This window comes from Solanum lycopersicum, chromosome 8, assembly GCF_036512215.1.
Source record: "Solanum lycopersicum chromosome 8, SLM_r2.1".
Lineage (NCBI taxonomy): Eukaryota > Viridiplantae > Streptophyta > Magnoliopsida > Solanales > Solanaceae > Solanum > Solanum lycopersicum.
The window spans coordinates 38,720,589-38,738,087 of NC_090807.1; the positions used below are offsets into that span (position 1 = coordinate 38,720,589).

At 34.1% G+C, this 17,499-nt stretch overlaps 1 protein-coding gene across 1 annotated transcript; it reads right to left on the bottom strand.

Moving 5' to 3' along the window:
* Positions 1–12,254: 12,254 nt before the first annotated feature.
* On the bottom strand, positions 12,255–12,731 carry LOC138337938 (uncharacterized). The gene has a single exon (XM_069288383.1). The coding sequence runs from the start codon at positions 12,729–12,731 to the stop codon at positions 12,255–12,257; it is 477 nt and encodes a 158-aa protein (XP_069144484.1).
* Positions 12,732–17,499: the final 4,768 nt, after the last annotated feature.

Genomic DNA, 17,499 nt, shown 5'->3' on the forward strand with positions numbered 1-17,499 from the left:
AAAGACATGTGGCCAATTTTTGTTTCCATGTCCATGACGCGAAACTGTTCCATCTTTTAAATTTTCACCCAGCTGAAACCTCTCGCCGACGTGCTCCCATCGCGCACTACACTGCCAACTGGGATGCCTCTTCTTTGTAGGCGCATAAACTCTGTGACGCGGAGGAGCTCCCTTGTAGTGTATTTTCCAGGTTCTTGGCCCCTTTTTCTTTGCAACTTCATCTTCTCTTTTTTGATCTCTTTCTAGGTCCCAAATTTTGGCTATTTTTTCTTTTTTTTCACCTTGAAGCATCTAATCATATTGGTTAGAAAAGCCACATCAAAAGACTCTCAAAACTTAATTCTGACACAAAAAATTCTCTCAAAATTTGATATCTATATGGGATAAATTTTAATTAGGTGCATATATCACCGCAACATTTTTTATATCTAACCACACTAGAGAAGTGTGGCCTAAACGATGAAAAAGTGTTGCCTTTGGTAAAAGGCCACAATATTTAACTTTAAGCAACACTTTTCCAGATGTGGCCGAAAGCAGCAAAACCTTAAAGTTTAGGAAACGCTTTACAAGCGTAGCCTTATCAGTTATGCTTAAAAGCGTAGCCAAAAGGAAAAACGGCCATGCTTTGTACCTGCTCTTAGAAGTTTTGCCTTATGAGCTACACTTTTAAGCGTAGCCTCAAATTAAAAAAGGCTACACATGGTAGCTACGCTTCAAGCGTAGCCTAAAAGGAAAAAAGCCACGCTTTTGCTGCTAAGTTTAAAAGTGTTGCCTTATTAGCTACACTTTGAAGAGTGGTCTTTGCTACCATATTGCTCAAATTTATCAAGTGTTGTCTTTTCTATCTAATGTATAACAACACTTTGAAGTGTTGTCCTTGCTCACGTGCATACAGAATTTACAGTCCTATTCCACCATTTCTAATTAAAATACTCTGTAGGGCTAATGAGTAATTCAAATTTATAGATTTTCCATAAAGTACTTCAGAAGATAGTATGTGTTGTGTACATACCCATACTTATACATCAATAATCTAAATGTGTACACAATAGTTCAAATATGTATTCAAACTTTTACAATAGTTCAAAAAATAATCATCATCCAATTAAAACTTGATCACTTCCATTCCCTACAGTAATAAGATATTGGAAGTAAAATAGAAGAGGTGAGAAGTTCAGATTGCAACAATATAGAGAGGCAAGAAGTCAAGCAGTCACAAAAAATTAGATTGCATCTTTTGATGTTCAAAATGGATGCCTACTTGTCTTTTGATGTTCAAAGTAGATGATCTTCCCTTAGCTATCTAGAATTCCAAATGACTTCAATAACAATGAATAATTGAATTAGGGTTCAAGTTTCATAAGAAATAATATAAATTATTTTGTGTTTTACAATAAAAATGATGCACGCAAAATAACACTAACACTAAAAAAAAGGAACTAATGAGGAGACACAAAATATTAGATTCTCCTAATAATTTTTGTTAATTTGTTTGTAGTTATGGAAGCATGTCTTCTACTAGGATGTCAAAAGTTATGGGTAATAACATGGATATTATTTATAATAACAACGAAAATATACTTTTCTGACAGAAATATTTATATGTAGAAGCTCAAAAGGCATAGTTAATTGGCATGTGAATATCAAGAGTACTGCAATGCATCCGTACAGAAAATAGATAGTTCTGTCCAAAAGATTATTTAAGTTGTGTTTATAATGGGAACAGCCCAAGAATTTATATAAAGCATAAAATCAACAAATCTACACATTGCAGCAGCAGTTACAGAAAACATTAACAACAATGAATCTACATATTGCAGCAGCAGTCCCAAAAACTATCAAATCTGCAGATTGCAAATTCCATACCTTGCAGAAGTTTATTTGCAGAGATTAAGACAGACTAGTTTTAAAACTAGTACAGACCTATAGTATGCTGTAAAGTTCTATAAAAGTGCCAAAAAATAGTGAAACAAAAGAAGCAAAACCTTAGCTTAACTTAAACCAAATACATTAACAACAACTAAAGAGAGAAAACTCTAGATTGTAGATTACAGTAGCAGCAAAAATTCTAGAAAATTAGATTAGCTTCCTTGTGTAGTTTATATGTTCCACACAATCAAACAAGGAAACTAAATCTCACATACCAAATCTAGACTTCAACCATACGAAACAAGCAAGATGAACAGTAAACAAGAGAAGCAAAACCTTAGTTCAATTCAAACAAAAGCCACTAACAATAAACAAAGAGAGAAAACTCAGTCGTATTTAGAGTGTTTCGTCACCATTCAATAATATTCAAATCCGTATCGAGAATATGTAACAAGTTCAAAGTTACTTCATACTCATCAGAGTGAGGCAAAAAGTAACCAAATTTTAATTGAGATCTTCATATATGCAAGTTAATGCATTTATTCCAAGTATCCAGAGAGGAACCTAATTCACTAGGATAGAACTTGATAGCAGTCAACTAATCACATACCTCTGCAGCCAGAAAGACCTCTTTTTCTACTTCGACGCAAATTTCACATCATTGGAGGATCCCTGTCAGACTAGAACATATTTCAAACTACTTTGAATGATTCAAACATGAAGTTAATAAATAAGCCAATTACAAACAAGAAGAATTTATGAGAAACTGAGAGGACTAATTTGAAAAAGTTCTAAATACCTTTTGAAGAACCGGATCATGAGTTGACCCGAAAGATTGTAGAGGATTTTGGCCTTTTACAGCTTATGCACTACCCACATCAATAGGTGAAACAATGTTAGATACAACACCCCCTTGCATACCTCGAACATTCAATCCGCGTTTTTTTGGAAGCAATTGACTAAAAAAATGTCGCATTTCTTCTCTCATTTCATTCATTTTTTCTTTTAGAGAAGTGATTTCATTGGCATGTTTTTGTTTTAGCTTGCTATCTTCCTCATCTTTCTTCAAATAACTTGTTGTTAGTGATCTATCGCAGCACCTCAGTCGACCAGGTTGCTCCTTACCATACACTTCCATAAAGAATCATCTGTAGTTTCCCCAAAATTTTTGCAATTCTGAAGTTCAACCTATTGAATAAAATTGACATCCATATTATATGCAAGTACTTCTAATATCTTTCTAGCTTAAATGAGTTTATGGTTCATTAAGTTAACTTCAATTGACATCCCTTCAAGCATATTAAAACAAATTATCGCCCTCCAAACAATGTAAAATTTTTAAACCTAAATTTAATTCATCATTAATACACTTTAAAAAACTTACTATTGCAATTTGAGTATTGGCCTGAACTTCCCTTCCCGTTTTTGTACGAATTGCAATAAATACTATAGACATTGATGGCTCCTCATTGTTTTCTTTGGTTGGACGCTACAAATTATATAAAAAGATATTCAAAAACATATCAATCTATTGGAGGAATAAAAATGGATTAAAAGTATATGGCCGAAGATGCTAAGTATTACCAATGTCACGCGTACTCTTGCAAAACTAATAGGTCCCATTTGGTGCCTCCAGTTTTGCTTTTTCCTGTTTTGAGAATTCATCTTACACATGGCCTATAATTATATAAAAAGATATGTTTGAATTATTAATAAAAAAATAGAATCAATATAATCCAAAATAAGTTGAACAGTAGAAATGTACTATTTTAGCCTTGCTTGAACAGTTGCGTCTTTTCAATACTCGATCAGTTCACAGAATTCATCTTCTTCAATGCCACTAGGACGTTTTCCTAGCATTTCCTCAATGGTACTATTTTTCTCCAAAAATCTCTCTTTCATTTTTCGCTTATATCGCTTCCAAGCATCACGAAAACCAGTCATCACCACGCTTTTCCATCTATTGAAATTATAAATTTGGACTATGCAAATTAAAATGTAGTTAGCTTCAATGTGTAAAACAAACAATAAATATGCAATTTAAAAATTGATTGTTCTTAGATTGCTATATTCCCACATGCCCTTTTTAGTATCTTCTGGCACCGCATGCCAACTAGTGATCAAGTTGATAAACCTGGGATTCCTTGTAATTGTTCCGATAAAGTTTGTGAATTCGAACACTATCTTACTGGTTGGTCCCACTGCTTTCCCTTTATCAAATGTTACCTCCTTTCTTTCTTCCAAATTTCTTGCGTGAATATCTTTACATGTTGTTTTTCCTCAGACATTTTTTTTGCCTCCAATATTTCTTAATTTATGTAACAGTAAGTAAATAAGAAATTTCTTTTATATAAGTAATAAATCTTATAATGCTTAAGACATATCTTTCGTATTACAATCAATGCCAATTTCTTCGTCTATAGCACACTCATCCCTGTTGATTTCTTCTTGATCCACAAGATCATTAGCTTTTGTGTGGTTATCTTTTTTTGTTTCATCGCCTCTGTTTATTGTTTGTTTTTTTTGAAACTATTCAAAACTAGTAGCTTGTATGACCGACTTCCTCGTTACCTACTTGCAGTTTAGAACATCATTAATATCATGTTCTTTTGGTATCCGTTTTTCTGCTAGAAATTTATTAAGACTTGTGGCCGGTATGACATACTTCCTCTTCAGCTGTAAGAAGTTTAAATTATCCTAAATACCATGTTGTACCTCTAAATTACCAAATGTTTCCTCAGTCACATACACTGAATCAGTAACACCTTGCTTGGAAGATATTTGGAACCTAAAGTTTTGCATAGGAAGTTTAATTATTTTTTCTTGAATGGACTCTCAAGATTGAAATAATCTCTTTTTAGTTTGTCCTTTCCCAAAAACTATACTTGAGGTACCAAGCTCTTCTCTAGAAAACGATTGAATTTCTTATTTAATGTCAAGCAACTTACTCTTTTCTTGTTGTAGAATTAAATCCTCCGAATTCTTTCTTTTATGCGCTTTTGGTACATGCTCTTTCATAGCTTTATCATTGGCGTTCGTTAGCAAGTTCTTCTATGTTAATGTTGAATTGGTTAGCAATTAAGTATTTGATCGGTATTGCATATCAAAGTTCAGATTCTTTAATGGGCTTCTTTGTTCGGATTCTAACCCTTTTTCTTTAGTGATGTGGATTGACTCATTATTTCCACCTTCTTTTAATATATTTTTTTTCTTTGTCAAGTTAACCTACAAAACAATAATCATGTTATTGTTAAATAGAAAAAGCAAACCTTCAAAGAGAAGAGGACTGATATAACTGTGCTAATTAGAACAAGTAGTGAACCAATCTTTAGCTTCAAGAAAGTTAAGGCTAGTATTACAAACGGAGAAGTGATTTCACTTTGTTGCCTTCACTGCCTTGATTGTGCTGCCTAATATGTCGAATGCCTAATAGAAATAGAAAAAAATAATAATTTAGATGACAAAAACAATTCATATTTACTAATTAGAAAGTAATTTGATAAATGTAATATGCATACTCCAGATACTACTAATCTAAGTTATACTAGTTGTGTTGGTTATTTAATCATTAATTCCGCTTTCTTTTAATATCTTTATTTTCTTTCCCAACATTAAGTTAACCTACAAAACAATAATCATGTTATTGTTAAATAGAAAAGAGAACTGATTTCACTGCGATAATTAGAACGAGTAGTGAACCAATCCTTAGCTTCCAGAAAGTTAAGGGAGTAGTACACACGGAGGACTGATTTCACGGTGTTTCCTTCACTGCCTTGACTGTGCTGCCTGTAATGTCCAATGCCTAATAGTAATACGAAAAAATAAGAATTTAGATGACAACAACAACTCACATTTACTAATCAGAAAATAATTTGATAAATGTAACATGCATACTCCAGATACTACTAGCCTTAGTTATAAAAGTTGTGCCAACATACAGTAAAATAAAATAACAGTAAACTAGAATTACAGCTTCATCAACAAAACAATAATTACATAAATTAAAGAAGTCAACATAAATTATCGACGAATTAACAACCAGACACATAAACAAAGACAACATAATACACATACATCTTAAGGTGTTTGTACAAAAACAGTTAATAAAAAAAAGTCAGTTAGCACTATATGGTCATCATAAAAAATAAGAATACTCATGGTGTACTGTAATCTTGAAATTCGTCTTCAGATTCATCAGACTCATCTTCATACTCATTTTCAAACTCATTTTCACACTCTTCTACAGACTCATCTTCAAACTCTTCTTTAGACTCATCTTCAAACTCCTTCTCATACTCGACCTCAAGTTGTTAAGTATTAAATTCCTCCGTAGTAACTTCAATAACAGTTTCTTGTATATCAATCTTTACTAAGGTAACTTCACCATCATCTTCTAGTATGGGTAGTCCCATCAAGTGTTCAGACAACTCATTTCATAATTTTGTGGGAGATCAGATTCAAATTCATCACTCATGTTAAACAATTCTCTTTACATAGTCTTCATAACATAATGTTTATCTTGATCAAATGGATCTTTCACATAGAATCATTGATGTACTTGAGATGCAAGCACAAAAGGTTCTTCCAGAGAGCATCTATTTTTAAATTAGACATAAGTTAGGACATACATATCTTTCTCAACCTCATACCAATCACACTTGAAGAAAGCAACCTTAAAATGACTATAATAGTCTAACTCAACTATATCAACTATTCTACCATGATAAGTCAAATCTGCAGCAATCAAGTTCTTATCCTTTGAGCTTGCAAAGCTTGTAGTTGAGGAAACAAGTGTTACCCCACTATATTGTGTTTTGCATTTTGCATCACGCTGCCTAATATGGAATCTATATCCATTGATGAGATACCTAGGGTATCTTTTAGCAACAACATTTGGTCCTCTAGATAATTGTTTTTATCAAATCAGGCACATCCTCTTGCAAAGCACGGTTTCAAACCATTGAGAGAAGTTTTGACAATGATCCTTGGACTTGCTCCAATTAGATCTTCGCGGATGATTATTAACCTCTTGCATATTCTCTCTACACAAAATATATTTTTTTAAAACAATAAATAAATTAAATATGTTAAAACTTAATTATACAAATGAAAATACTATAAAGTAAAGTACCTAATATATTTTTGAATCTCATTAAAATTTCCCAATAAGTATGCATGTGCCTCACTTAGTGATTTGTTATCGAAAATAAATGGATCAATTTTCTTTGCTCCTATAGGACATCCCTTTATAGAAAACAAACTTACTATTTCTGCATCTGTTGGGTCAGATTCATCATTATTTCGGGTTCTTCTATTATATCTTGTTTGTACAGCCCCATTCAGATATCTTGAATATAAATTCATATAGTCTATTCTTACACGAGTCTTTGCTATTCATTCTTCAGGATAACGTCTGTTGTGGATATATGATTTTAATGTACCAATTTCGCATTCAGTGGAATATAACCGTTGATTCTGAACTGGACCACCTAATATGACTTCATTCTCAAAATGAATAGGGAGATGAATCACTATATCGAAAAATGACGGAGGAAAAATTTGTTCCAACTGATTTATTGTTTCCCTTATATCTACTTCTAAGCAATGTAATTCCTCCTACGTGATAATTTTTTGACACAAACGCTGGAACAAGGAACATAAATGAATCAAAGCAATAGCCACATGATTTGGAAGGATGCTTTTACTGGGTATTGGAAGCAAGTAATGTCACATTAAATGAGCATCATGGGTCTTATAACCTGACAATTTCCTTTCACCTAGTTGCACACATTTAGATATATTAGAGGCACTTCCATAAGGTAGCTTAGTTGTATTTAAAACTCCACAAAAAACTGATTTCCCTACATTTGTCATTGAGAAGCAAGCTTTTGCAAACTTTGGTCTCTTATCATCTCCAACATCTTTTGGATGAAGATTCTTTATAATTCCCATCTCTTTAAATTCATACAGGGCTTTTGCATGATCCTTTGTTTCGCCAGGAATATCCAAAAGAGTTCCAAGAATGCTATCAACTATGTTCTTCTCTATGTGCGTTACATCAAGGTTATGGCGTAACAAGTTGTGCTGCCAGTAAGGTAATAGAAAAAAATTTACCTTTTCTTCCATGGGTAATCATTTGTTATCTTTTTCATCTATCAAAACACATTTTCAAAATCTTGTGAGTTATGAAACACATCAGTTCCCTTTAATAAATTTAGAGGAGTCTTGAATTCAGTTTTTCCGTTGAACGATCTTTTTTAGATCTCCATGGATGATCCATGGGTAGAAAAACACGATGATCCATATAAAACATGTTCCGACTATGCTTAAGATAGTGAGAATTAGTGTTATAGTGATAGGATAGAAACTAATTCCAGAGATATATTGTTGTGTGAGTAAAACACAATGGAGAAGAAGAGAGGACTGATAGAAGAGAATTTTTTATTGACTGAAAAAAAACTGCAATGCAGTCATTCTTATATATAAAAACATAGTAAACGTTAAGCTAATATATAGTAACTATCCAACAAGATTTTCTCCTAAAAACTAGGTAACAACCCACGTTTAAACTACTTCCTAAAGACTAGGACAAACAAAATAGATAAGAATTTATTTTCTAACAGAACTCTAATTTACTAAACTGAATTATTAAAACTAACACCCTCCCTTAAACTGAAAACTCTCAAGCTTCTGTTTAACTTCAGCTTCTTGAACTCTTCCATTGTGTTGATGCCCATCAACCTCCTCAGCTTTTGGAAAGGGAGAGACCTGAGAGGTTTAGTAAAAATGTCCGCCAACTAATCTTCACTTCGGCACCACTGCAGCTCTACTGTTCCTTCGTTATTGAGATCTCGTAGGAAATAATACTTCACATCAATTTGCTTGCTTCTTCCATGTAGAACAGGATTTTTCGATAGCATAATGGCAGAGTTGTTGTCGCAGAAAATTATAGTTGCTCCTTTTTGTTTGAATCGTAGTTCTTCAAGAATTTTCCTCAACCAAATAGCTTGACAAGTGCAGGCTGTAGCAGCAACAAATTCTGCTTCAGTAGTCGATAAAGTGACAATTTTTTGCTTCCTGGAAGACCATGAAATAGCCCTTGTGCCTAGCACAAAAACATAACCTGAAGTGCTCTTTCTGTCGTCTTGATCACCTGCATAATCGCTGTCAACAAAACCAATCAAATCAGATTTTTCACCCTTCTTGTAGAACAAACCGAAATCCTTAGTTCCTTGTAAGTAGCGAAGGATTCTCTTGGCAGCTAGCAGGTGAATTTGTGTCGGGCTCTCCATATACCTGCTTATAAGACTTACACCATACATGATGTCGGGCCTTGTGGCAGTAAGATACATCAAATTACCTACAATTTTCCTGTAGAGTGTGTTGTCTACCTTAGCTCCTCTTCCAGCTTTGTTTAGCTTCAGGCCAAACTCAACTGGAGTATCGGCGGAATTGCAATTCTTCATCTTGAATCGGTTTAAAATTTCCCGCACATATTTCTTTTGGGAAACAAATATACCATCATCAGATTGCACTACTTCAAAATCAAGAAAATAATGCATCTTACCAAGATCAGACATCTCGAATTCATCCATCATAGATTTCTTAAAATCAGAAAACATGGCACTATCATTCCCGGTAAATATAAGATCATCAACATATAAACACACAATGAGCATTTTCCCAAATTCTTCAATTTTAACAAAAAGAGAGTGCTCATATGGACATTTCAGGAAACCAACTTTTTGAAAGTAAGCCTCAATGTGACTATACCAAGCTCGTGGAGCTTGTTTTAGTCCAAAGAGAGCCTTTTTCAACTTGTATACCTTATGCTCATCTCCAATTTTAATATAACCAGAAGGTTTTTCAATAAATACCTCTTCCTCCAAGTATCCATGTAGGAAAGCTGATTTGACATCCAATTGAAAGATTGGCCACGAATTTTGTGCCGCCAAGGCAATTACCATTCTAATGGTGTCATGCCTTGCGACTGGAGCAAACACTTCAGTGTAGTCCACACCATGCTCCTGCTTGTATCCCTTAGCCACCAATCGCGCCTTATACTTGTCAATTTCACCATCTTCTTTCAATTTTGTCTTATAGACCCACTTGACACCAATGGTTTTCTGCCCCTTCGGAAGATCTGATAACTCCCAGGTTCCATTTCTTTCAATAGCATCAATCTTATCATTCATAGCTTTCCTCCATTTCTCCTCTTTGACAGCATTCTCAAAAGTTGTAGGATCGCAATCTGCAAACAATGCAAAATGGGAAACATCTTCATTAACATCAATTCCTGTTACCTTGTAATCCGTCATCCATGCGGGCCTTCTGCGAGCACGACGAAGAGGCTGTTCAGCTGCATCAGTCTCTTCTAAAGTTGCTGGTACAGTTTCAGCAGTTGGTGAAATTTCAGCAATAGCTGGTAGAATTCTAGCAGCTGTAGAAGCTGAATTCTCTGCACTTTCAGGCATCGCAGCTACTTCTTCGGCTCCAGTATCAAACACAATTGGAGTAGACTTCTCCATACTCCATTCCCAGGTGTTTTCTTCATCAAAAATGACATATCTGCTGGTCACAAATTTTTTTGTCAAAGGATTGAACAGCTTGTATGCCTTGGATGTGTCGCTAACACCAATAAAAACACATCTCTCACCTCTATCGTCAAGCTTCTTTCTTTTTGCTTCTGGGACATGTGCATAAGCAATGGACCCAAAAATTTTAAGTTGTCTACTGCCGGTTTCCTTCCGCTCCAAGCTTCCTCAGGTGTAACATCTCGAAGAGCAAAAGTGGGACATCTATTCAAGATGTGAATGCTCCAATTCACTGCTTCTGGCCAAAATTCCTTTGGAACTCTTCCCCGAGCTAGCAAGCTACGAACCATATTGAGAATGGTTCTGTTCTTTCTCTCTGCCACACCATTTTGTTGCGGTGTATATGCTGTTGTGAGCTCTTTCCGAATGCCACTAGTCTTACAAAAATCAACAAATACCTTAGAGCAATATTCTCCTCCGCGATCTGTTCGAAGGTTCTTAACAGTTCTTCCAGTCTCATTCTCCACGCGAGCTTTGAAGATCTTAAATACATTAAAGGCCTCCGACTTTTCTTGCAGAATATACACCCAAGTCTTCCTGGAATAATCATCAATAAAAGTAATAAAATACTTTTTACCTCCATTCGAGATCGGTGTTATTGGACCGCAAATATCTGAGTGTACCAACCTCAATACCTCTTTGGCTCTCCACGACTTACTTTTTGGAAACTGAGAACGATGTTGTTTGCCAACAACACATTCTTCACACACTTGGGAGGGAACAACAATTTCAGGAAGCCCCGTCACCATACTCTTCCTTTGAAGGATCTTCAAGCCACTAAAGTTCAAGTGACCATATCGAAAATGCCACAACCATGATGGTTTTTTCACTTCTGCCAAAGAGCAAGAATGAACATTTTCAATCTTCAAAAGAAACAACCTATTTTGACTCATTTTCACAATAGCAATAATTCCTTTGGAAGAATCAGAAATTTCACATGCATCATTCCTTAAGATGATGACATATCCTTTTTCTAACAGTTGACCGACACTCAGCAAATTGCTTTTCAAAGCTGGAACATAGAACACATTAGATATGATCTCCACACACCCATTTTTTGTTCTAAAATTTATATTACCCTTTCCCATCACATTCACAGTAGATAGATCACCAAAACTAACTGTCGATTGGAAGCTTTCATTTAAATAAGTAAAAGAAGACTTACTTCCAGTCATGTGGTTACTACAACCAGTATCCACATACCAAAGAGCTTGTTGTTCAGGCTCTTTTTCAACATGAACTGCCATTAACAAAGTTTCTCCTTCTTTGTTCTCAACGAAATTTGACTTCTCTTGTTTCTCATCAGGCAGCCTAGTATAACATTCAGAACGATAATGACCAAATTTATGACAACGATAACATTCTACCTTGGATTTATCAAAATCCCTTCCTCTGCCTTTACCGTAGTCATTACCTCTAAAATTTCCGCAGCCTTCTTTGTTGCCTCCGTCTCTATTTCCACGATCTGCTCTTCCTCTTCCTCTTCCTCTACCTCTACCCCTTCCTCTAGAATTGGAAGAAATAAAAGTAGAAGCCTTCAAGGCCTGCTCCTCAGAAGTTTAATTTCGATTCATCTTCTGTTAATGTACCAATAAAGAGCTTTGCAACAAAATGCGATTCCATGGAGAGAAGATGAACGATGTCACAATTGTTGAAAAGATAAATCTTTCAATTGGATGTCAAATCAGCTTTCCTACATGGATACTTGGAGGAAGAGGTATTTATTGAACAACCTTCTACTTATATTAAAATTGGAGATGAGCTTAAGGTATACAAGTTGAAAAAGGCTCTCTATGGACTAAGACAAGCTCCACGAGCTTGGTATAGTCGCATTTTGTTGCTAGTCTCCATCGTTCTAGCACAGTAACTCATTACAGACTCTCCTTCCTTCATCTGCAAAGTCTCAAAATCCCTTCTTAAGGCTTGAAGCTGTGCGCGCTTCACTCTAGCAGTACCTTGATATTTCTTTCTCATGGAGTCCCATATATCCTTGGAAGTTTCTTTACAAAGAATAGTTTCCAAGATAGGACGTTCAATAGCCTGAAAGAGGTAATTTTTTGCCTTCAAATCTTTCAACTTTCTTGCTTCGAACTCCATCTTTTGAGCATTCGTCAAAGCCTTGAATTCCGTTGGAGCGCTGATGCCATCCTCGATAATTTGCCAATACTCTTTTGACCGTAAAAAATTTTCCATCAGCATACTCCAATGGTCATAATGGCCATCAAAACGAGGAATGGCTGCTTGCACAAATTTGTTCTTTGAAGCCATAAACTCACAATATCTCTCTTTGTTTTCTTTTTGAAACTAACCTGCAGCTCTGATGCCACTGATAGGAAAGAAACTAATTCCAGAGATATATTGTTGTGTGAGTAAAACACAATGGAGAAGAAGAGAGGACTTATAGAAGAGAATTTTTTATTGACTGAAAAAAAACTGCAATGCAGTCATTCTTATATATAAAAACATAGTAAACGTTAAGCTAATATATAGTAACTATCCAACAATATTTTCTCCTAAAACTAGGTAACAACCCATGTTTAAACTACTTCCTAAAGACAAGGACAAACAAAATAGATAAGAATTTATTTTCTAACAGAACTCTAATTTACTAAACTGAATTATTAAAACTAACATATAGTTACAACAAGAGCAAGCAAATTTTTCTTTTGTACTCTATCAAGACAACATAAAATATGAAGGAAAGTCACTAATTGTCCACAGAAGAGCTTCTCGCATTTGAAAAGTTTGATTTCTTGAAGCATAATATGTTTCAACCACAGAATTCCACAACAATTTTAACTCATCTATCAATGGATATAAGTAAACATCAATGTCTTTTCAAGGTGATCGTGGGCCAGGTATAAGTAAAGATTGTTTAGAATATACAAATTTCATGCACATCCAAGCGGCAAATTATACGTCATCAACATAACTATCCATGTGCTATGAGAGATACTCATGGTTCCAAATTGATTGAACCTATCACTTGGTAATCCAAGTCTCACATTGCGAGAATCTAGGGCAAAATCTGGATGCAACCTATCAAAATAAATCCACGATTGACCATCAGCAGGATGCCTTAACTTTCCATATTTAGAATGCTCGTCATCATTTCACGTCAAAGAATTTGCATTCTTTGAGCACATAAATAACCTTTTGAGTCTACGAATTAATGGAAAGTATCTCGAAGTCTTTGCTGAAACTCGATGTGATTTTTTAGATGACTCAACCTCACTATCAACTTCAGGATTTTTAATATATCGTGAAGCTCCGTAAGTACGACCAAATTCATCATCCTTATGATCATTCCTAAACAACATGCAATCATTTAGACATGCATCAATTTTTTCATAATCAAGGCCGAGATTCATAACCGCCGAGATTCTTAACCATAGACTTTGTTTTATTGTATTAGGGAGGAATGTTAAACTCGGGCATCGCCTCTTTTAATAACTCTAAAACAAAAGTGAATGATTCGTTGCTCCATCCATGTAGACAATTTAACAAATATAAACAAAGTGTGAATGATAATTTAGAGAATCATGTACAACCATGATATAATTCTTGCCCTGCGTCTTCAACTAAGTTATAGTATTTCTTGGCATCTTCATTTAGACCATTATAAGCTCCTTCTGTGTGTGTAACATCGCTAAATTAATCATTCAACAATCCATAAAAATTATCATGCGAGCAATCCATATCATCTTCAACATTAAACTTGATATCCCATTCTCCGTAACTGATCCATCCGTTGTTGATCAATCTAGTATAACCTTTAACAAATCCATAACATATTTGATGATCATATACTACATTCCTTTTAGTCGAACGAATATTAAAACAATTTGCACATGGAAACTGAATTTCCTCTCCCTGAGGATTTACATAAGAGTAAGCAAAATCTAGGAATGATTGATTCCACACTATCAATATAGGGTTTTCTATACCTTGCTAAATTCATCCAATCCTTGGATGGGATATTTGAATTCGTATAAGAAGATATCGATATTTTATATTTTAATAACAATCCTTAAATTCATGATTAAGTTACCAAAATCAGGTGTTATGAGATGATAATCGTTTCTTACGTAGTCATGGCACTTGTGTTATGCCAAATAAAACTTTGAATCCTCCACAAATGTTTTTGAATATTGAATGTGGTTCTAAGGGTAAATAAGTAATTAATAGGATAGAAGGAATTAAGAAAGACAGTGAAATTAATCGGATAGACAAAATTTAATGAACTAATCAAGAATATTGAAGTGTTCAAAGCTTAATAGAATCCTGTGATAGGTTCTACTTGAAACCTGATTTTCAAGAGTTCATTAATTTTACTTCAATTGTTGTGTAGCCTTCCGAAATCCAAAAATGGAAGAAAACCATTAAACCGATCTAAAGCAAGCAAGTTGAACTAGCTTTTAAGTCTATAATTTAGTGCATTTTACATTCGGAAAAACATGTATTGATAAATGTTATATGTGCAATCAGACAATGTTGGAGAGTGCTAGGCATGTTAAGTTGCAGCTCGCATATGGAGCATGTTCTTATTAGTTTTCATATCTACTGTAGTTAAATGCCATGACTCACCCTATAATCAGAACCTACAAGGACTACAAAACAACTATATTTCATAAGAAAATTTTTCAGAAAAATAAGGGGATCTAACATAGAAGACATTATATATAGCTTAATCTATTTGTGAAGGGATTTTCTTGATCTCTATTCCTAGTTCTTGTTCAATTCTATATCTCACAGTCAGATAGATACTATCACTAGTAGCAGAAATCAACACAAAGAGCTTAATGATCTAGTATAAAAGAAATGAACACAATTAATATATACAAAGTGAAGTTATCCTCAAAAGTAACCAGGCTAACAGCTAAACCAAGGTTCACAAATCTCCTTGATCGTCCAACCTGCAAAACAAGTTATCAATGATGAAATAGCAAAAACAATATATAAGTCAATAAGAAAGATCAAAGATCTGTTATACATAACCTGTGCAAATACGTTTCCCAGTTCTTACGGAAATCAGAATTGATAACAACGTTAACTGCTTGAATATCAATTCCTCTAGTAAACAAATAGGTCCATCAAGAAAGAATATAAAATTAAGAAATTTAACAATTAATCAATTTGACATTTCAGCTGTAAGAAACCCCAAAAGTAATCAATTTCTTTTAAACAAAAAACAAAATTTTCTTCTAAACACAAGCTACTGAACCAAAAAAGTTCATCAAAAGAATAAATCCAAGTAGTATAACCAAATTGGTTACTTAATGTACTATCGATGAGTATTACGAATGATTAGCATTATAAACAAAAGAATCCCATTAGCTTCCAGGTTCCAAGAAGCAAATAAACAATGGAACGTTATCCAAAACTGAAACAAGCCGGAAATATAAAAATACTGAAGCATGCTGGAAATGGATCTATTGAACTTTAAACTGTTACAAACCTACTTACTTAAAAGAAAATATGGACAGAAATCTGAAACATATAAAAATATGAAGCTATGTTCTGGATTAAGAGCAGAACTATGAATTATTATTATCATAAATCATGAGTTGGAACTCGCAACTCGAGAACAGATATTAGACACATCTATTGTGTTGAGGTAGTGACTCCAAAAAAAAGGAAATAGCCAAGATTTATGCTTATATGTAAACCCCTTTGACAATATTGCAATAGAGAAATCAAATGATATTGCAGATACATCCACAACTAAAAAAATGTTAAAAACAAATGAGGCAAACCATATTAATTCATCTTGAAGATATGCATTGACTCAATAAATCTCCCAAACTAACAAGTAATAACTCCAAAATTTGCATTGAAATGAATACCAGCTACCACAAAGTTCACCAAACACTTGATCAATTTAAGGATATAAATGAACTAATGCATCTTAGAAGAAAGCTGGATCATGCTCATTAGCAGAAAATACAGTTAAACGAGCTGGATCATGATCTGAACGAAAGTCAATCCCACAACAAGATGCGTCCCCCAAATCAAAGGGATTTTTAGTTAACTCTACTTTTAATTTGTATTAGCTCCCTGTCAGTGGCTTAGCAGCCTTGAGTTATTGTTCATTGTTTTGAACTCTGAGGCCCCTGTTTCTATTAGTTTTTGCAATGTTAAGAAATTGTTCAAGTTCAATATTCGAATCTGTATATTTTCAGGGAATTTCAAGACAGAAAAAAACCCCAAAAAATAAATCACAAAACCTATCGACGTTTTCATCCTTCCAAACACAAATTTAGGCAAGAAACCTACTAACTACGCTTGACTACAGATTTTTGACACATTCTATCCTTACTTTGAAATTTTAGTTGTATGAACCACAAAATCAATCAATTTCTTCAAAACACAAAATAAACATTCAACCAATTTACTATTTGCTGATCTACAGATTACTAGAGAATCAGTTCTTACCTTCACAAATTGGTTGTACGTATTACTAGAGAATGAAAAGGAATCTCACCACTTGAGTTCTTTAGCTTCCTCTCTTGATCCATCCCCGCCTCTGTATCATCAAGTCTTCGTCTCTTTAAATAAAATACACAATCCCTTTAAAGTTCACAGTAGGAGCTTCTTTGTTGCCTATTTTGAAAAGTTCATAGACACATTGCTCTAAAAAATTACTTTATGAGATGGTGGAATATGAAGCATTATAATGAGGATCAAAAGATCATGATTCATTCCCTTCCTATTTTATTAGTTGGAATTTATGGATAAAATAGATGTGCGACTAAATATGGAAGGCAATAGTGCAATATAGTCAGGGTGAAGTTCTTAAATTTTAAAGATATTAAATACATTCTCACCACATTCTTTTCATATTTTAAATGGTCAAACAGCTTGACAGAACTTATATTACACATGGACAAATGCAGTCAGTAAATTCAATTACAGTAGTAAAATGAACACATACACTGGAAATTATTCATCAATACTCTGCAGTCAGGAAGTAAAATTATAGCAGTCACTGGAAATGCAGCATCTAGTACAGAAGCTCCAGCAACTCATTTGTAGG

Coding starts and splice junctions, on each gene's coding strand:
- LOC138337938 (XM_069288383.1), bottom strand. CDS start 12,731: ATGGCTTCAAAGAACAAATTTGTGCAAGCAGCCATTCCTCGTTTTGAT.